This window comes from Marmota monax, unplaced genomic scaffold, assembly GCF_021218885.2.
Source record: "Marmota monax isolate L192 unplaced genomic scaffold, Marmota_monax_Labrador192_F-V1.1 WCK01_AAM20220418_F8-fsc00056, whole genome shotgun sequence".
Lineage (NCBI taxonomy): Eukaryota > Metazoa > Chordata > Mammalia > Rodentia > Sciuridae > Marmota > Marmota monax.
In genome coordinates, this window is record NW_026695212.1 from 12,550,178 (window position 1) to 12,572,330 (window position 22,153).

At 34.0% G+C, this 22,153-nt stretch overlaps 1 protein-coding gene across 4 annotated transcripts in view; it reads right to left on the minus strand.

The window, feature by feature from the left end:
- Positions 1 to 22,153, minus strand: part of Osbpl8 (oxysterol binding protein like 8) — a 184,161-nt gene that overhangs the window by 124,236 nt on the left and 37,772 nt on the right. For all 4 annotated transcript variants that reach the window (XM_058574613.1, XM_058574612.1, XM_046430599.2 and 1 more), the window contains one exon: positions 5,859 to 5,967. Coding sequence is in view for 2 of the 4 variants with exons in the window: in XM_046430599.2 (XP_046286555.1) it covers positions 5,859 to 5,900 (42 nt within the window). In the remaining 2 variants the exon portion in view is untranslated. Of the gene's footprint in view, positions 1 to 5,858; positions 5,968 to 22,153 lie in introns of those variants that run through there.

The window sequence follows — 22,153 nt, forward strand, 5'->3', positions numbered from 1 at the left end:
GCCTAGATTGCATGAGGCACTGGACTCTATTCTCAGCACCATAAATAAATAAATAAAAAGGTCCATCAATAACTAAAAAAAAAACTAAAATTAAAAAAAAAAAAAGAAGACCCTAACATGACCCTAACATGTATAAAAGGTAATACAGCATCCTGGATCAAACCCTGGAATGGAGAAAGGAGATTAGGTAAAACTAAGGAAATCTGAATCAAGTATGAATTACAGTTAATATAAAATGAGTTCATTATTGTATCAAATGTACTACAACAATACGAGCTAATAATAGGAGAAAGTGGGTATGAGGTATATGGGAACCCTTTACTACCTTTACAATTTTTCAGTAGAACTAAAACTGTTCTAAAATAAAGCTTATTTTAAAAATAAAAACACCCCTTAGGAGAAAAATAAACTAAGAATTTAAGAATTTACAAGGACACAATCCAATACCAACCAAATCAGGACATCACCACAACTCATGTATTTTCTGGAAAACTGTATTTTACACTTATAAGAGAAATTTTTAAAAGGAAATGATATAAAATACTAAGGTATTACTATGATAATACTTTTGGCTTCACAGATTTCTCTGAAAGAGTTTTCGGAAGTCTGTGAGTCCCAGAAACATACTTTAAGAAGATTGCCAAGCAACTGGAAATATAAGATTTCTGGCTAGGAATTCTGCTAATACACTGTGTAAACCACTGTCCATTTCTCTTATTTTTTCAAAACTAACTTTTTCTCCAGCTAAGCTGCCCAAATTTACTGAAGAGTCCCACTATATACCTGTCATATTTTTATATTGTATTTTTCAAGCTTCTAATAAGAACAATGGAAGTTAGAGATAGAAAAGAAAGAGGAGGGAAAAAAAGAAGAAGAAAATAGAATCTTTAGTGCCTATTTGGAAAGTTCAATTACAAATAATGCAGTACTACTAACTTTCAGAAGTTAAGGAAGATACATGCAAAATACAACATAAAGTATACCCATCAAATTGTTTTCATCTTTTTAAAATGTCACCTTTAGTAGAAGTTTCAACAAAGTTGTAAAACGGCAGAAAGAATAATAGTCTAGAAAACAAAATACTTAACAAAATGTAGGTTGGTTGGTTTGCTTTGTTGCTTAAATAGCAGTCACAGTCATTCACTTAAGTCCTCATTTTTTCTAAGCCAGTTAGGATACTAATTTACACACCTATTGAATTAAAAGATCTAGGCAATGAATATATGTGATTGGTTTTATAACAGGAAGACAATCAACATTATATGCTACCTGATAACTATACACAACACCAGCTATAAAGTATTCTTGCCTAGAAAAATCTGAATTTAAATGTGGCCAAACCTCTACTATCCTACTCTAATTTGCAAGAAATATAGGGAACCAAGGAATGTATTAAACAATAACCATTGAAGGAAAACCAATATTATAGGAAACTCTAAAGAACAAACAACTTTGTTTCTCAATAAATTGAAAAGCAATATTTAAAACACATGAAAAGGAGACTTAAAAGGTTCATAAAGACCTAAGTGACATATCAACCAAGTCGAATGACAATATACTATAAAGAGAATATTTGAGATAATCAGGGAAGTTTAATTTTTAGGGATAATGATGTATTTATGGTTGAATTTTTTAAGAAAAGTACTTATATTTTAGAGCTATATGTCAAAATACTTATGAATAAAATCATATCTAAGATTTGCTAAAAAAAATTATGATTTGGGAGAATGAGAACAAAGATGAAACAAAACTGACCTGAGTTGAAAACTGTTGAAGAAGATGGGTGATATGTATATGAGGTTACATTATAATAGACCATCAATTTTCTTAATTCAGTATAATTAAAATTAATTGATATTTTCCTAACAAAAAGTTCAAGAAAATTAGTCTCTATTCAATTAACTGACCATGTGATTTAATATAAAATGTTAGCAAGCAGCTATTAGTAAGATGAAGTTATTTTAATATGAGAGAATAAGTATGTAGGTAATAAATTAGTGACTAAAATTTTTGTATTTTATTATTTTACTTGAGGAAGATATCTTAAACTTAAGAATTCTCATAACTTATGACTTCAATCAACCTGGCAACTCTCAAGGCGAGATGCCATACAAAACTTTGAATTATCCAGCAATATGACCCAATTCCAATAGAGTGGGTTGCTCCAGAGGTTAGTACTGACTCTTGTAAGCAGAAAAATAGCCTCCCAAAGATATCCACATCCTAATCCTTAGAATCCGTGAATGTTACCTTATCTGGAAAAAAGGGACTTTGCAGATGTGATTAAATTAAGGAGCTCCAAATAGAGTGGCTGTATGATTATCTGAGTGCACTATCTCAGTGGGCCCAATGTAATTACAAGGGTCCTTATAAAAGGGAGGTCAAAAGGTCAAAGCAAGAAGTAGGAAATGTGAAAACAAAAGCCAGAAGCTAGAGTGATATATGAAGGGGCCATTAGCCAAGGAATGAAATCAACCTCTAAACACTGATAAAAGCAAGGAGACATTCTCTCTTGAAGCCTTTAGAAGGAACACAATCCTGCCAACCCCCTTCTTTTAGACTTCTGAATTCCAAGTACTGTTAAGATAATAAATTTGTATTGCTTTAAACTACAATAGCAATAGGAAACTAGTACAATGACTAATGGTAAAATTTAATAAGGTGTCATTGTACAATATTTTTCAGAGGATTAGTAATTAGCATATAGATAATTTATAATTGGACTTGAATGAATAAATGTCTTAAAGACCAATTATTGGGAAATTGTACACCAAAAATACTTTTGCTACAAAAGTGCTATCACTAACAAGAAAATATATGCTAAAATAATAATGATGAAGCTAAACTAATAGTATTTATAAAGAAAACAAAAATAGCAACAGAATTCCATTAAATTACATGTACACACATACAAGCTCCACAATTTTGCCCAATGTTATAACCAGAGTCCTTAGAATATGATTTAAAGCTTTTAGTAAACACTAATAATATATCAATCTTACTTTATAATCACTAAATCTGAGTAGTCATCAATAACCTAGTATATACATAAAATCAAAGTTTCAAGAGATTGGATCATCTAAGCTCATTAGTAAGATGCTCATTGATGATGTTCTAGGAATTGCTGAACTAAATCATCTTTGCAATTCATTACACTTTAAAAAACCTTGGATTCAAAGCACTCAGTTGCAATTAGGATCTTAAATATTTCCTCAATTCAGTCCTTTATAAAATACTACAGATTCATTTTTTATTGTATTTGTCTTCTAATAGACTTTATAATATACAGCTCCCCTGTATCAAGATATTTAATTTAATCACTTGCTAACTTTCCTCTGGTAACAACTTTCCTTAAAATAAGGAATATATTTAATACAAAGCACCCATCTATATTCTTGTCAAGAAAAATCTGAATTCAAATCTGAGAAAGCTTCTAACATCCAAGTGATTCTATTCTGAAAGACAGGCATATAGTCATCATCTCAGTGGTATATTATTCAGTACAGACTGACTTCAATTTTGCCACTTAAGTTGTGAGAAGAGCCTAGTTCTCTATCTCTGAAAGTGGGGATAAACAAATATCTGCCTTTAATGGATATTATGAAGACAGTCTAATAAATAATACTCTTAGAAAATGCCAACTTCTTATTAATAATGACTTTTTTTCTTTTTTTGAGTGCTGGGGATCAAACATAGGGCCTCACACATGATAGGCAAGCACTCTATCTCTGAGTTGCACCCCCAGCCCTATTATTGACATTTTTATTATCAGTAGCAGATTAAACTATTTTAGCTAAAGAAAGTCCATCTGCTTTAAAAAAGATGATGTTTATAATAAAAAAATAGACATCATGTTCTAAAGAAAAGGTTTATTCTTAACTCTTTTCTGAAATCACAGTAAAAATGAAATAACCTACCATCAGTTTTCCATTTATAGTTACTCTGACAATAATCACCATAAGTTATCTTCACTCCCATTTTATTCTCTACTAACAAATGATTACTTTAAAGTTTAACTTTTCTTTTGATCACTTAAGCATCCAAAAAACATCTGAATCAGAAATTCCAAAAAGGATGGGAACAATACAAGTCAGCAAACCTGCATTTTGCTATTACTCATTAAACTGTTTGTACATTGGAGCCTGAACAAAGCACATCCACTACATCAAAATCTATAAACACCTCAGTATACTAACTCTCATCTCCCTAGCAAACTGAAAGACAGAAAGTTGGCCTCTGCCTTATTCCAACAACATAGATTTATCAAAGAACCTGTCACCTAACAAATTAATAAAGCTACCAGTTGACTACTGAGAAGCACTTTATTTTAGGTAACAAAAATATTCCTAATAGTCTATAAATCAATATTTAATGGAATCACTCAAAATTCACAAGATAATTGAAAACAAAATTATTCTGTAGTCAAATCCTTTTGTACAATGACCAATCGATTAATCTATCCTAATGGTATATTTTTAAAAATTTATAGGTAATATGTACTTATCCACTACTCCTGCTTATTTTAATTTCAGAATATAATTCAATCATGATCACAAACAGCAATGTTTATTAAACTTTCATCTTTTTGTAGAAAAAAATACACATGGTAGGCCGGGATTGTGGCTCAGTGGCAGAGCATTTGCCTTGCACATATGAGGCACTGGGTTCAATACTTAGCACTACATTAAAAAATAATAATTATTGGTCTGAAGTTTTCTTTTTTTGATGTATCTTTGCCAGGTTTTGGAATCAGGGTGATGTTGGCCTCATAGAATAATTTGGAAGTGCTACCTCTTTTTCTATTTCCTGAATTAAATTGAAGAGTATTGGTATTAGTTCTTTTTTAAAGGTCTTATAGAACTCGGCTGTGTATCAATCTGGTCCTGGGCTTTTCTTGGTTGGTAGACTTCTGATGGTGTCTTCTATTTCGTTGCTTGAAATTGATCTGTTTAAATTGTGTATATCCTCCTGATTCAATTTGGGCAAATCATATGACTCTATTTGCAGGTAAATGGATGAAGTTGGAAAAGATAATGATAAGTGAAGTTAGCCAATCCCAAAAAAACAAATGCCAAATGTCCTCTCTGATATTAAGAGGCTGATTCATAGTTGGGTAGGGAGGGGGAACAAGGGAAGAACTCTAGACAAACTCTAGATAGGACAGAGGGGTGGAAGGAGAAGAGAGGGAGCACAGGGTTAGAAATTATGGTGGAATGAGATGGACACATTATCCAAAGTACATATATGAAGACATGAATTGGTATGAATATACTTTGCATACAACCAGAGATATGAACAAATTGTGTTCTATACATATAATATGAATTGTAATGCATTCCACCATCATATGTAAATTAAAAAATTAAAAAAATAAATAAAATAAAGGTATTGTGTCAATCTACAACTGAAAAAATATTTTTAAAAAATATATACATGGCAATTGCCTTAATTCTTATTTTAACTATTTCATTCACTCTGCTTGCTCATAGCTCCATGTAACTTGAGATTAGAGGTATTTTATTTCCTAAACTGTTAACTTTCTCTTGATTTCACTACAGACAAAAAATATTTTGAAGAAAATAACACAAACTATTATATCAGTATAGGCTGCATTCTGCACTTCATGGCTGGGAAGGTAGGGAAAATAGGAGATGGAGCAGAAATATCAGAGAACTGAATACACTACATTCCAACAAGCTTTAAACTATCTTTAATTCTCATATCAACAGAGGAATTAAACCATTATTTTTAAAATACTTTTTAAAAGTTTTAAATACATTTTAAGAACAAAATCAAGGCTTACGTGAAATGCTTTACAGCCACAGGTATACTTATTATGCTATATTTGAACTACTCACCGAAGTTCGGTCAGGTTCTCCATCTGTCAAACCTGCCTCCATAATGGAAGAAGATAGATTTATGCTTCTCTTTCCATTAATCTTTAGCCATTCTATAAGTCTGGAAATCCTAGAAGAAAATCACATGGATTAGGAGAGGTATGAAACTGTTAAGTAGAATATAAACTATTAAGTATACAAAATGGGAGAAATTATTTAAGGCTGCTAATGGGAAATTTCTTGACAACAACAACAAAAAAAAGGATATGCACTTGAAGAATGGTAAAGGTTCAGAGAAAAATGACAGAAAAAAAAGCATTCCAAGTGAACAGGAAAAACTAAGAGGAGTGTCAAACCAATGAAACTGTCTAAAACTTGAAAAGATACTTAAATCATTTCATTTGACTCTACTTGTAATCAAATAAAATTAGTTTTTCATGATTTCATTGGTGAAAACTAAAAAGTATGCTAAAATCCAACATGGAAGATATTCTCATACACTATTGTGATGAGAATATGAATCAGAATGACGTTTTTGGAGGATAATTGTTTGATTTTGATTTTGGAGGAAAGAATGAAGAAACTCATGTTTATTAAGCATACTTGCTGTGCCAGGTACCACATTCAATGCTCCCACTTATCCCATTAATAAAATTTCCCTGGGAAGTAGGTATTTTTATAATGTTTTATTATGCGTTATAATTACACATAATAGTGGGGTTCTTTGTGACTTATCTATATATGCACATAATAATTTGCTCCATTTCATTCCCCAACACTTCCCCTTTCCTTCTGCTCTCTCCCCTTGATCCTCCTCTTCTATTCTACTGGTCCTCTGTATATTTTTGGAGGAAAATTTAAAATACCTATGCTTTCCTCCAGTAATTTCAATAGAAAATTTCCCTCAGATAAATAAATGTACAGAGATTTATAAACACTTTCAACAAAGTAATAGATAATATGAGAAAAAGATAGAAACAATCTTATTGTCGATTGTTAGGAACTTCCTTAAGTTATATTACAGAAATAAAATGGAATACCAAATGAATGACAGTAGAGGGGGTAGAGAGAGAGGAGGGGAGGGGAGGGGGGATAGTAGAGGATAGGAAAGGCAGCAGAATACAACAGACACTAGTATGGCAATATGTAAATCAATGGATGTGTAACTGATGTGATTCTGCAATCTGTTTATGGGGTAAAAATGAGAGTTCATAACCCACTTGAATCAAAGTGTGAAATATGATATATCAAGAACTACGTAATGTTTTGAACAACCAACAATAAAAAATTTAAAAAAAATAAAATGGAATACCAGTTTAAAAAAAAAACAAGGTAGATGTGTATATACCAAACTATAAAGAAGACTATGACATGTTAGGTGGAAAAAGCAAATGACAGCATTACATATAAAATACTTTTTGTTTTCACATTTTTCTGTGTTTCCCATGCATACATATTCCTTTTATACTTATTTTTATTTCCAAAAGTCTTAGAAGTCTCTCTTCCCAAGTCTTTTTTTCTTTTCAACTTTTTAACAAAATTCCTAGCTTGAATACCTGTAGTAACTATATGGATGCAAACACCTCCAATAACCTCTCCATAATTATTCCTTTAAAACACCTAACAAAAGCCAAGCCATCTAATCAGTAGACTTTCAGTCATTTGTCAAGAGTTCCAAGAGCATTTTCTGCAAATGTGAAAAGCTGCAGCCCTTTGGAGGGCTAGGACAAGGTTGCTTTGATAGAACCAGTAAGATTGGGCTGGGGTTGTAGCTCAGAGGTAGAGCGCTTGCCTAGCATATGTGAGACACTAGGTTCAATTCTCAGCACCACGTATAAATAAATAAATTAAATAAAGGTCCATTGACAACTAAAAGAAAAAATTAAAAAACAAAGATTAGCCCAAGAGACTATTCTTTCAGTTTCAGAAATTTTAAGGAGGGCTTTCCTAATTGTATCTATTCCAATACATTGTAATTATTTGTTCTCATGAACCAATTCTCTTAAGGAGAGAGACTGCATTTTATTAATTTATCCAGTTTTAATTCCAGGTAGATGTTTAATAACTTTTATTGCACTGAGCCAATACTATCAACTCAATTATCTAGATGAACAAATAAAATACGAAACAGCAGATAAGCGAACTTTATGTTTATGGGATACACATTGAAATTAGCATTGAATACTGAGAGACACATTATAGAAATTTGCAATATTAAAAACAAAAATCAAACCTCCTCAGGAAGTTTCTACTTCAAAAACTGTTACCAATTTTCTCATCATATTTCCTTTTAGCAATTCATTCATCCCTAGGTATTATACTTAGAATACATCAATGAGCAAAATGAACAAAAACCAAAATACTACTCTCATAGAAATTATATTCTAGGAGAGAAAGACAAAGAATATACAAATTAGTAAATTATATAATATATGAGAAAATAATAAGTGCAGTCAGGTGCTGTAGTGCACAGCTGTAATTCCAGCTACTCAGGAGACAGAGACAGGAGGATCAAGTTTGGGGCCAGCCTAGACATGTTATTGAAACCTCTCAAAATAAAATAAGCTGGGCACTGTGGCACACACCTATAATCCTAGTAGCTTGGGAGGTTGAGACAGGAGGATTGCAAGTTCAAAGCCAGCCTCAGGAAAAATAAGCCACTAACAACTCAGTTGAAACTCTGTCTCTAAATAAAATACAAAATAGGGCTGGGGACGTGGCTCAGTGATCAAGTGCCCCTTAGTTCAATCCCCAGTACTCCAAAACAAACAAACATACATACATACATACACACACACATACATACATAAATACTAAAAGTGGTTGGTAGAGTAGCTCAGTAACAGAGCACTTGCCTATGCCTAATATATTTAAGGCGCTGGGTTAAATCTAGCATGACAAAAAAAGGAGGAAGAAAGAGGTGAAGGAAGAAAAGTAAAGAAGGGGGGTGGGGAGCAGGCTAAAACAAACCAGAGATAAAAGGATTATAATTTTAAATAGAAATGGTCATGGTGGATCATTGAAAAGCGACATCTGATCAAAGACTTGAAATAAGGGAAATTTTTTCAATTCAGAGGGAATTGCCAGTGCAGAAGTACTAAGGCGGGAGTATAACTTGTAGGTTTGAGGAATATCAAGGGAGAAATGTAACCAGAACATTGTAAGCTAAGAGAAGAGCAGAAGATGTGTTGACAGTAACTACAATGGGAGAAGAGTAGAAATTGGAAGTTCAGCTAAAACGCTATTGCACTACTCCAGAAAAAAACAATGTATTAACAGCATGAAGATAAGTACAATAAAGATACTGAAGAGTAGTAGAATTCTTCATGTATTTTGAAGATTTTATGAAGGACAGACTCAGAGTATGAAAGAAAAAGGAATTGAGAATGAACATGAGTTTTGGTTTGAATGACTAGAAGGACTAACGGTTATAAAATGGCATAGGGAAGGCTGCCTTTTCTTTAAAGGGATAAGGCTGAGGACATGGATTAGAAATTTAGTTTAGGGAGTAAGTTTGAAACATCTATTCCACATTCAACTGGATATTTTGAGCAAACAGTTGGATATAAGAGTTGGGAGCTCAGAAAAAAGTGTCTAAAGATAAAAATCTGGGAGTTGTTATATTGAGATAAAAATTTGGGAGTTGGCATTTAAAGCCATAGACTAGATTAGATCATGTGGAGAATGGACAGCAAAGGATGGATTTCAGAACTTCTTAGGTTTATGTATCTCACCTTAACATTTAACCCATTTTTGCTGAATTTATCAAAAAAAATTCAGTTAAACAGATTAGATATAAATGGAAATAAATTAGTATACAAATACTAAAAAAGACATTTGAAGAAAGTACTATGGGAGCTCAGAGAAAAGCAAAATGCTTAGGGAAAATGCACTGTATGGAAGTTCACAACTACCAAGTAACTGATATTTTAGAATACAGAACTGTAACCAACATTTAATACCAAAACATAAGTCTGGCAATGTATCTCTATTCTCAAGTGCTTTGTGGAATCATTCATAAAAAGTAAAGTGCACCTATCCTACTGTATTAAACAAGAAAAAAATGGTTATTACTCTTCCATCCACACTGTGGTATTTATTACTTTTCCATCCACACAGTAGCATTTAGAATGGGGAGAATTTTAAGTATCAAACTACAGAGATTTATCAATGGGTGCTTCATCTTGATTAATCCTATTGGTTCTCAAAGATTTCTTTTCAATTCAAAGTTCTCTCTCCACTTCAGGGAAGTTTTCTTCAGTTTCTTTGGTCACTTATTTCTTCCTTTCCCTGTTGTCTTCTTTCTTGCTGGAATTTTTATTAAGCATATGTTGGGCCTCCATGTTTCTGGGTTTCAGTTTGATATTTCCCGATCTCATTTATTTGTATTTTTGTGTACTACATCCTAAAGCAACTATTTCCTAGATCACCAACTTGTCCAATTACCAACTTGAGACCATCCAATTTCTCAGTCCATCCACTGACTTTTAACTTTTTTCTTAAACTAAAACTCTTAATTCCCTGTTTAAACATTAGTCTGTCTATTCTTGTTTCATGTTTGCAGTATTCTTTTGAGACTTAGTACACAGATTTTTTTTAAGTAGCTACTGCTCAGTGCTCTTCTGTCCAGGAAATCCCATTTCCTCTGAAGTCATTTTCGTTCCTTTGTCTTGACTCTTCCCCTTTATGCTGTTTTCCACAAGTGTCTAGTGATCCTTAGTGTCCATTTATATTTACAAATGAATATCTGCAGATAAGCCTACCAGGTGTTTCTCTAGCAAGATTGTACTCTTCTATTTTTAGGTATCAATGGGAAAGGACTGTTGGATTATTATAAATGAATTAATTTCTCCTTGGTCATCTTTCATTTTAATGTTTTTTTAATAATTATTCAGGCTTTGATACTTTTAAGCGTGTGTACCTGATGTAAAGACAGCTGGGTGCAGTGCCACACACCTGTAATCACAGAGGCTCAGGAGGTTGAGGCAGAAGGATCTCAAGTTCAAAGTAGTCTCAACAACTTATTGAAGCCCTAAGCAACTTGATGAGACTCTGTCTCAAAATAAAAAATAAAAAGGGGTGGAGATGTGTCTCAGTGGTTAAGCACCCCTGGGTTCAATTCCTGGTACCCAAAAAAGACTTTTAGTCAGTCGTGTACATTTCAGTGGTATGCTCCCCATGTTCCACAATACATGACTAAGCAGGAAATGTTTTTATTAGGTTTTTTTCATTTATTAAGGGGAAACAGATATAGTACATCCATGTAGCACACAGGTGAGCAAACTGTTTTTATAAAGGGCCAGATAATAAACAGATTTTACTTTAGACTGCAGGCCTCAGGATCTCTACTCCAACTACTTACCTCTGCTGTTGTAGCATGAAAGTAGCCATAGCTAACATGTAAACAAATGAGCCTGAGAAACTATATTTATAAAAACAGTAGTAAAGCACATTTTGGTCATCCTGTTGTAATGTTTCAGATTAGAATTGTAGGTATAAGCTATATCTGCTGGCATTTTAAAGGAATCTTTCCTGGTGAGTCTAACACTTGCCATCACACTTTTTCTCCTTTTAGTTCCTTTATGTATATGCCTAAACCCTAAAGGTAGCTTCTTCCTTTACTCACAATATGTCTATTTTCTTTATTGTTTTTCCTGAAGCAGCATGTCCCTGTACTTTTTGATCTTAGCTTCTGAATTCTTCTCCATAGGACTTTCTTCTTATTATTATTGTCTTTGAACGATTTTTTTCCCCCAGACTTTTTTGTTCTCTTAAAGTCTAGCCAGGCTACATAAGGAATTGGGCACACAAGATCACTTTTATTGTACCTTTGTGACTCCGGATACAAGAAGTACAGTTAGTACAAGGTCATATTTTGATTCTCCAGTAACAGGAGAGAATCTCATACAATATCACTCCCCATAACTTGCAGAAATGGTAGCATATATTAGGAATGATTTATTTTTATATGAAAAATATATGAATTTAAATTATTTTTGTTGACAGAATACAAATAATATAGCAGAGTAAAGTCCCAGAATGAAGAGGGAAGTGTTGAGAGCACATTTAATTTTTAAAGACATGAATGTATTATATTCTTAATGGTGGACATGTGATAAAAGTCCAATAAAATGTTAGGCACCAAATGCCAGACAGATGTTTCACAAATGATTTTTTTAAGCAAGGGTTTGATTTTACAGTAAAATCATAAGAGGATATCTGATTTGCTGTAATTATAAGCACATTATATTTTATCAACAGATCATTCTCAAAAGTTTTACATAAACAAAATAGTATTGAAACCACATATATAAGGAATTCAGTATATAAAGCAAAAGTCACAAAATATGAGGCAACTGGCTCTGATTTGGATTTTTAAAAAAAGGTTTAGGGCTGGAAAGTTAGCATTATGGTAGAGTATTTGCCTAGCATGAGCAAGGTCAGGATCTGATTCCAAATAGTTGGGAAGGAAAATGATTTTTTTTAAGTATTTTAAAAATGAAAAACTGTATATAACAATATGGATTTAGGACTTGTCTTGAAATTATGGAAGATCTGGCAACACTGAGCAGTAACTAGAGATTAGCAGAAACCTTCCACTTTACAAGGGGCAGGTAATTCTCTAGTTTGCACCCACCTCTCACAATGTATTTGTATCTGTACCTTCATTGTTGCACTCATTTTTGCTACTTGTGTGAATCCTGTAAGTAGATTCTGATTACTGACTTAAAGTACCTGTAACAGAATCCTTTTTAAAAGAAATATTCAATAGTATACACAAATGCTTTGAATTTAGCAACTCTATATGATCCCATTTTAATTTATTCTGTTACCATCCTTTCTGTGACTATGTTTTCCACCTATGCTTCTGAGCTCATCTAATAAGTCTTTACTCTTATAGTAAGGATTTATGCTGTCAGTTCTTCCATTGTCCACATGCTTGAACCTTCCTAATAATAGGCCCTTTCTCACTTCATATGATCTTTGTCATATATTCTCCTCTCCCACCCTGCCACCTTCTTCTTTTTGTACCTTACAAATTTAAAAATATAAAAAATCATTTCTAGATTGTAAGTTATAGTTTGCTGACCTTCCCATCCTCTGACATGTCTTAAAGCTACCCTCTTATGACTTTTTACTTCCACTGGAAGATTTCTCAACAGTGTTCGTGCATTCATGTACTTCCCCTGCCTTCACACCTACATGTTGTACTGGTTCTCTCCCCAAATTAAAAGCATAGATCTGATCATGTCAATTTAATGTCAGGAAACTTAAGTTGCTCTCATTAAAGAATTTAAAATCTTCCCTTGGTGTTTGACGGTAATGATGATTATGCTTATACTTGCCTTTCTCAGTTATTTCTTGCTTTTCCCTACCCCTTGTCTCGGCCAATTCATTATTCTCCATACATGCTAGTGCTTTCATATTCTGATATTTCTCCCACCTTCTTCCTTCTTGAGTATTGAGAATGTTTCCTTTCCATAACAAAATCTAACCTACCCTGTGAAGGCCAGGTCACATATTACCTTCTTCATAAAGCCTTCCTTTACTTCCCCTAATTGGAAGTATCTTCTTTTCTTGAACTTCTTAAGTTCATAAGTCACATGTTATTATCTACTTTAAATTATTTAAATTTGTCTATATAACAGTTTATGTACCTATCTTCCCTATAAGATTATTAACTGTGACATCCGTTTTATGCTTTTTATAATACTTTTATAACCTCCTGCCCTGAATGATTAACACCCATGGACTTGAAAGCACTTCTTTTTTCAAGGACTACATAGCTAGAGATTTTAAAAATTACCTAAAAGGATGGATGTTAGGAACAGAAGCCTGCACTTTAAATGGTGATCATCAAAGATCAGATACAATCAGAAGACATGTTTTATTTAATCTTCATAAAGTTTGGCTAGGGGCTGGGGATGTGGCTCAAGCGGTAGAGCGCCCATCTGGCATGCGTGCGGCCCGGGTTCGATCCTCAGCACCACATACAAAGATGTATGTCTGCCAAAAACTAAAAAATAAATAAAAATTTAAAAAATAAATTAAAAAAAATAAAGTTTGGCTAATGTTTGGACTTACTAAACAGTTCACCAACTATTGTTTACTTAGTCACTTCAAAAGTGGTTCTTTATTGGTCAGGTCCCTGTAGATTTTTTGAGTTTTTTTACCTCAACTTTGGTAATTAACTTGCTGTAAAACAGATGATTTGTGACTACAAATGCTTCTTGATTTAAAGTGGGATAATGTACCAATAAACCCTTAAGTTGCAAATACCCTAATCTGAAAATGCATTTAATACACCTTACCTACTGAACATTACAGCTTATCCTAGCCTATCTTAAACAAGCTTGGAACACTTCTATTAGCATACAAGTGGGCAAAGCCTATTTCATAAGAAATTACTAAATAGCTTGTATACTTTATTGAATACTTACTGAAAGTGAAAAACAGAATTATTATTTTACTATAACTTCACATTACTGTAAAGTAAAAAAAAATCATTAAGTAAAACTATCATTAAATTGGGGACTGTATTTCTTGAATAATTATGTGTTGGACACATATACATAAGCATGAGTTTTGTATGCCTTATTAATATTCTCCTGGGTTCATTTCAATTTATGATTAAAATAAATGCAGTACCCTGCCTAACCTTCATTGTCTGGAAATACATATTCCTTTCCAATAAAATTTTCACTTAAGGAACCTTTTTAATTTTTACTTTTTAGGTTGGGCATGTCAGCAAACTACAGCACATAATTTAAGAAAGATTTTTATTTTTGTAAAAGACTGTAAAGAAGGAAAAGGAGAAGGGGGGCTATGGGAGAAAAAAGCACGTTATGACAGAGACTATGTGGTCCACAAAGCCTGAAATACTTTCTAACTGGTCATAGATAAGAAGGATATCTATGTCCCATGGGAATGCTCACCAAAGGGTGATCCTGGTAGCATAAGATTTTAATGATAAAATGGACAAAATGGCTCATTCTATGATACCAGGCAGCCTTTCTCCAGTCACTATTGCTATTACCCAATGAGTTCATGAACAGAGTAGCCATGGTGGTAGGACTGGAGCTTGGGCTCAGCAACATGGCTTTCCATTTACCAAGGCTGACCTGGTTATAGCCACTGCTAAGGACCCAATTGGCCAGCAGCAGAAACCACCAATGAGTACCCAATATGGCACCATTGACCAGGGTCATTATAAAATTACCTGTTCGTAACAGATCAAATTGAACTGTTTCCATCAGGGAAGGAGCAGCATTTTGTTCCCACTATAATAGATATTGTGGATACAGATCTGCCATCCCTGCATTCAATATTTCTGTCAAAACTACCATCTGGGGACTTAGAAACTCCTACCCACTATCATGGTATTCCATATAGCATTGCTTCTGAATAAAGAACTCCTTTCACAGCAAATGAAGCACAACAATGAGTCCATGCTTATGGAATTCACTGGTCTCACAGCATTTTCTACTGTCTTGAAGCAACTGGCTTGATAAAAGAGAGGACTGGCCCTTTGAAGATTCAATTATAGAACTAGCTAGATAGCAACATCTTGCTGGGACATGGTTCTCCAGGAAGCCATATATGCTCTGAACAAACATCTAAAAAAAAGGTATTGTTTCTTTCATAGTCAGAATCTAAAGCTCTAGGAATCAGAGGGAAAAAAATGGGAATAACAAGCATCACCATTACCCCTACTGAACTACTAGAAAAATTTTTGCTTCTTATCTCAACAACTTAATGCTCAGCTATTCTACAGGTCTTAGTTTCAAGGAAAGGCATGCTTCCACCAAGAGATACAATGATCCCACTGAACTGTAGTTTGAAACTACCACCGAGCCACTTTAGGGTCCCTATGCCTCCGAATCAACAAGGAGAAAAAGAGTTACTGTGGTGGCTAAAGTGACTGGTCCCAATTACCCAGGGAAATTAGACTGCTATTCCACAATGGAGGTAAGGAAGGATATTCTAAATTTAGGAGATTCCTTAGGGATCTCTGAGTACTACCACACACTGTGATTAAAATCAATGGAAAACTACAACAACCCAATCCAGGTAAGACTACTAATCACCCAGATTCTTCCAAAATGGTGGTTTATGTCTCTGCATCAGATCTAAAACCAGTCAGAAGTCAGAAGAGGTAACTGTTGAGGATGAAGGGAATACAATATGTACTAGAAGAAGGTAGTTACAAACACCTGATACAACTACATGAATAGTTACAGAAATGAGACCTGTAATTTCTAATTTTGTTATGAATGTTTGTATATGAATGTATCAATTATATTTTATTTCTTCCCTCTCCTATTCCCTTATAAGATGTACTGACTTTATATCTTAGTATTTTTGAGGTACTATTAACTCTATATCATAGTAGATTTATACAAAGAATGAATATGACCCACAGATTTTACATCTGCTTCTGCAAAAAGGTTTAGTACATTATTGACAGAATAGTTGTATCATATTAAGAAGTATGACCTTGTTATTGTCTTTATTTGGATATTAAGTAGTATATTAATTTACTAGGGCTTCCTTAACAAAGTGCCACCGATGGGGTGCTTCAACAATGCAATGTATCTGTATATAGATAAGATACAGAGAGATAAGATACTTCCTCATTTGTCTGGAGGCTAGAAGTTCAAGATCAATGCACTGGCAGGTTTGATTTCTTCTGAGGCCTCTCTCTGGTTTGTTGGTGGCCCTCTTTTCTCTGTCTTCACATGGTCTTTCCTCTGGACACAGCTATACAAATTACTCTGCTTATAAGGACATCAGAAATACTTAATTAGAGAAAACCCTAAAGATCTCATTTTAACTTTAACTCTTCAAAAGGCCCTGTGTCCAAAAACAGTCACATTCTGAGGTACAGTGGATTATAACATCACTATGAATTTGGAGAGAGAAGGAAGGATAGCGTGGTTTAAGGAGATACATACAGATGCCAAGTTGGCAAGGGATGAACCATGATGGTTAGTTTTATATGTCAACTTGGTTAAGCTAGAGTACCAAATGTTTGGTTAAACACCAGTCTAGATGTTGTCGTGAAGGTATTTTTTAGATATGACTAACACTTATATCAGCACAGAGTAAAACAAGTTAACTTCTTAATGTCAAGGGACTCATCCAATCAGCCAAAGACTTTTTTAAAAAGAAAATTTAGGTCCTCTAAAGAAGGAATTCTATCCCCAGAGTGCCTTTGGACTCAAAACTCCAATACCAATTTCTCCCTGGGCTTACAGCCTGACAACCTGTCCTATAAATTCCATTCTTGCCAATTCCCCTAACTACATAAGTCAATCCCTTAATATCAGGCAATAGATCAATCTCTTCCCCTGCAGGCACATGCACACAGACTGTCTGATTGTGTTTTCTAGAGAACCCTGAGTAGTTTCATGCAAGTATGTATTCATATCTTATCTATATACAGACACATTTGTTTCATCATTCATTCTCAGTAACTTCTGTGCTCTCCTTTATATCACAGAAGATAAAAAGCACTAGATGAGAATTATATTTGTCAAACATTTTTGCCTCTGGTTAATGCAATGTACTACACAATATTTAGAAGGTGAGAGAGGGAAAAAAAAACAAAAACTTTTCTTCTAATGGCAGTGAACAGACACATGGACTTTGATAGACATGAGGTTTTCACAGTGATCAACAAATGTTCTCCTGTCAGGTAGCCAGGTGGAACAACCAAGCAGCTATTACATTCAGCAGAGATAAACCTGAAGATAAGGAATAGTCTTCTATTTCCACATCTCCAACTTTGTCAATAAATTACTAATTTCTTTTTGCTTAAAGTATCTGCAGTAGTTTGTTTTTCTCCACTAACTGAATCTGATATTTTTTAACAATTAAAGTATATTGTTAAAATATATATATATATATATATATATATATATATATATATATATATATGGTATACTTGGACAGCAATCAGTGCCAATTATAAAAATTAGGCAGGGAGGAATTACATTACATGGGCAGGAATAAGGGAGAATTTTAGATGATAGCATTGCCTAGAAAGGCCTTTAGGTCTCATTGAAAGGATGCTGAAACAAGAACCCAGAACATGAAGAGGTGAGCCACACAAATGTCCAGGCAAAACGCTAATCAGCAAACACAGAGACATGGGGTAGAAGAATATGGAGTGTTTGAAAAATAGTCAAGAGACTGCCTTGGTAACTAGAACAAGGAAGAGAATGATGAGCAAAAGAGGACAGAAAGATAACTTAAGTTCCAAATCACAGAAAGTTTGGACTTTTACTCTGAATGAGATGGGAAGCTATTGCTGAAAGGGAAAATTAAGAAATGAAAGGATCTTACTTATGCAGGTTCTCTCTGGATGCTAGTTGAGAATAGATTATATATTAGAAGGCTACTGCCATATCCAGGAAAGAGACAATGGTAGCTTGCAGCAGAATAGTAGCAGATGTGGTAAACAATGTCAAATTCTTTATAAACTTTGACTATAGAGTCAAACTGATTTATTGGTGAGCCAGAAAGGAACTCAGCAAGATTTTTGCCCTAAAAAGGATTAAGGAAAAATATTAAAGATCTTCCCTTTCATGTACCTGCAGTGACCTTTGAATGTTCCTGACAGAATATCTAAAGAATACTGACTTCTCTGTTGATTTGGCTCACTTAGGGGAACTCAGTTATTTTACTTATCTCAAGGTGAACATTCTCCCTTCTGCAATGTGGCCAGTCCTCTGGGGAATGAAGTGCAGCACTAAGTCATGCAGGCTGCTAGAACAGTACATTGTTTGTTCCAATTTGTATTTAAGGAGTCTCACTGGAAGAAAGACTTTGGGTTCTCACCCATGGAGAGGTGCTGTGCCCAGGATTTCCCATGGGGACTCTGAAAAGTTGCCCCAGGACTCCCCAGCTATAAGACTTCAGGAGTTGGTGTTTCCCTGATCTGGTGATGTATTCTCTTTATGTCCAGATTCCCTCTCTCTCCCTCCCTCCTGACCCTCTCCCCTTTTTCTCTCCACTCCCCCTCTTCCTTCCTTCTCCCTCATCCTCCTTTGCCCCACCCTTCTCTCTTTCCCTCTCCTATCTCTTCTTTCACTTTTGCTTTCACAGTATTGTAAAAATAAACATTACTGTGTATAAAGAGAGTGTCTTCATTGCCTATCAGATCCAGCCTGCCAAATTCAGCAGCTGCACCTGGGCAACTGAAAAAAATGAAGTTGCCATTAACAGATATGCAGTATATCATGAGAAGACTTGGAGAGGAAAGAGATGGATATGGATATGTCTCCTACGAGACACGTTCACTTTGAGATGCCAGTTAGACATCTAATGAAAACATAAAGAGCAGCTGAACATGCAGATGTAAGGATGAAACAGAAAGATCAAGCTAGAAATGTAAACTGGGAGTCAACAAATGAAATTTAAAACCTGTGCTGACAGAAAAGAGACCCAAGTTCAGTTCTTGGCCCTGTGTTACTCCAATATTAAAGGGCTGATATTTATAAAATGAATGAATGAATGAATGAATGAATCCTGATTTGGGGGTTTCCATTTTCAGAATTAGTCTATATTACCATTCTATGTAAAGACAGAATTACTCTTTTAAAAGCAAAGACGACATACAGGAAGTAAAATTTATAGCATGACTCACCAAAGAAAGGCAGCAAGAAGAGGAAAGGGAGGATAAAATTTAAGACAAGTACCTTAAGTTCCTCACCTTTGATAAAAGGGAGTTAAGAAACACTGCTAACAAGGAGAAAGAGGGTGGTTGGGAGCTTAAAGTTTGAGTGCACTAATCACTCCATATTTCAGAGGTGAAAAGTCAAAATGATAATGATAAAAGTTTAAATGATAATAAATCTGGAAAAATAAAATGTGTTTCTTAAAGTTAAAATAGTAATTAAAAATATTTGATGGCAGTAGGGTTTAAGGAATAGGCTTAAGAAAAACCAAAGTAGTCTCCTCTGCCATTTTAAGCTTTTTAAGGAGTATATTGCTATAATAACCACAAAAAAAAAAGGTGCAATAACTTTTCTGTAAAAGAGTACTGTATACAACAACCCTGAAGACTCATTTCTCAAAATTGCCAAGCTAAAGCTAGGCTTGTATCTTAATTTAAACACTAATTAGTAGTTGAATTCAAAGTTTAAAAAACGCTATGTTCTCTCTTTTGTTATCAGTGTTCTAGACACTATGTGAAGAACTGGTGCCTCATTGTCTACACTTTCCCCAGCAAAGTTGCTAGAGAAAGTAATTTTTATAAAAAAAGACTTTTCTAGTTTAGGAATAAACTGTATGTCAGTTACAGAAAAAAAGAAAAAGGAGCACCTAATAAGCAAGGCTGATAGTTTTACCACATAGCCATTTAATCATAACCACATTATGAGGCCATTTGGAATGATGGTTGACTCTGAAGGCAGAAATCTATATTGTGGTTTCCTATCTTACAGGATAGCCCACAGTTTTGTGTTAAGTACATACATAGCAAAAATGAAGATTCTCAAAAGCAAATCATGGAATACAACATACTTTATTTTAAAGCATATTATCTTTTTATCACTAAAAAATTATACCATTATCTTCTTACTTATTAGTGAGACAGACTACAAATATGAACTTGGTTTAGCTAGCTTGAACTAATCTACTATATCTAAATCCTAAAAGAAAGCCTACTGAGAAATTAATCACATAAATTTGACAGTTTGCAAATATTAAGCTAGCACCAACATCCTGTTCATAAGCATTATGATGGGGGGAAAAAAGTAAGTGAATTATTTGATTAACCTACTCAAAGAACCTCATCAAAATTACTGTGAAATAGTATAGCACACATGCTTTGGGGAGTATAATATTCTGACATCTATAAGTTATATTACTCCATTCTATTAATAATAAGGGAAATAAAAATAGAAAAACAATAATAATGTAGATGATAATGCAGGAAGCAGGCAAAAAACTGGGCAATGATAGACAAGGGAGAAGCTGGCTTAGAAGTGTGTAGTGCAGGGGTTCTAGATCAGCAGTAGAGCACTTGCCTAGCATGTGGGAGGCACTGGGCTTGATCCTCAACACCACATAAAAATAAACAAATAAAATAAAGGTAAGTGTCCATTTACTGCTAAAAATATTTTAAAAAGCAGCAGCAGCAGCATGCAGTACAAGTTATCCGAAAACACTGTGTACAACTTTTCCAAGATGGATGAGGAAAACATGCAAACAGGGAGACAAGATATAGAATGAACTAGTCACAGCTCTCAGAGAAAGGGAAACAGTGTAGCAAATTAGCTGATGATATAAGATGCAAGGAGATAGGGAAAAAAATATATTTGCCTCCCCTTATCTTGATTACAACTGAGTATGTACTTTGCTAGTTTTACCCCCCCAAATATACTGCTTCCTCAAAAACAATAAAATAAAAACGCAAAATACATACACATTACTGTGCATCCAGGTACATTTACTTCATAAGTTCATTATAATCTGGTTTCCATTCCTATAATGACACATTATAAAGCCCTAGAAGTTACTTAAATGCTGAACTAGAAGGATGTCCAAATACTTTTTATAACTACAGATTTCACAAAATCATTAAATACTTAAAATAGATGCAGTGTTTTATACACACACACTCTCACAAAACATTCATTCAAGTGACAATGGCTATTTTTAAAAAGCACAAAGGAAAACGTACTCTAGAATTTCTACATCTGTTGCTTTATAAATACACACTCCTCATACAGAGCCTAGTCAAAACTATGTTGTCAGCACTTTGCCCAGAGGAAAACAGATGTCAGCTTAAGTTCGATGAAAAATAAGAAATCACTATGGCCAAAATTCTCACAAAATACAACATTAACAATAACTCTGAACCAATGGCTTATATACACAATTCATAAAATGTGTTGGTCACGAATCTCAATACCTATTGTTGCTTCACTGTCATTTATACTTTCCTTTATAGGACTCAAAACACATTCAGTAAGTATTATTTAACTCTGGTGATATAGGATATACTGTCTCAAATCTGGACATACAGAAAACCATTAAACATCAATCCTGTCCTCAGGCAACTTGGAGAATAGCTAAGACGACGACACATAGGGATTTTAAATCCACAATTCTAAGTGAGTATAGTGAGGGTTAAAAAAAAAATACACTTGCAAAGCCCCTCTGTATTGACTAAAAACAAATTATCAAAAGTAGAATATAGAAATAACCTTAGTAGGATTAATTAATGGAGAACCTTTCATAAATCTTTATAGGCTTAACTCATGTAGTCTATTTTGACCTTTGGATTTTTCTTTTCCTTCTCCCCG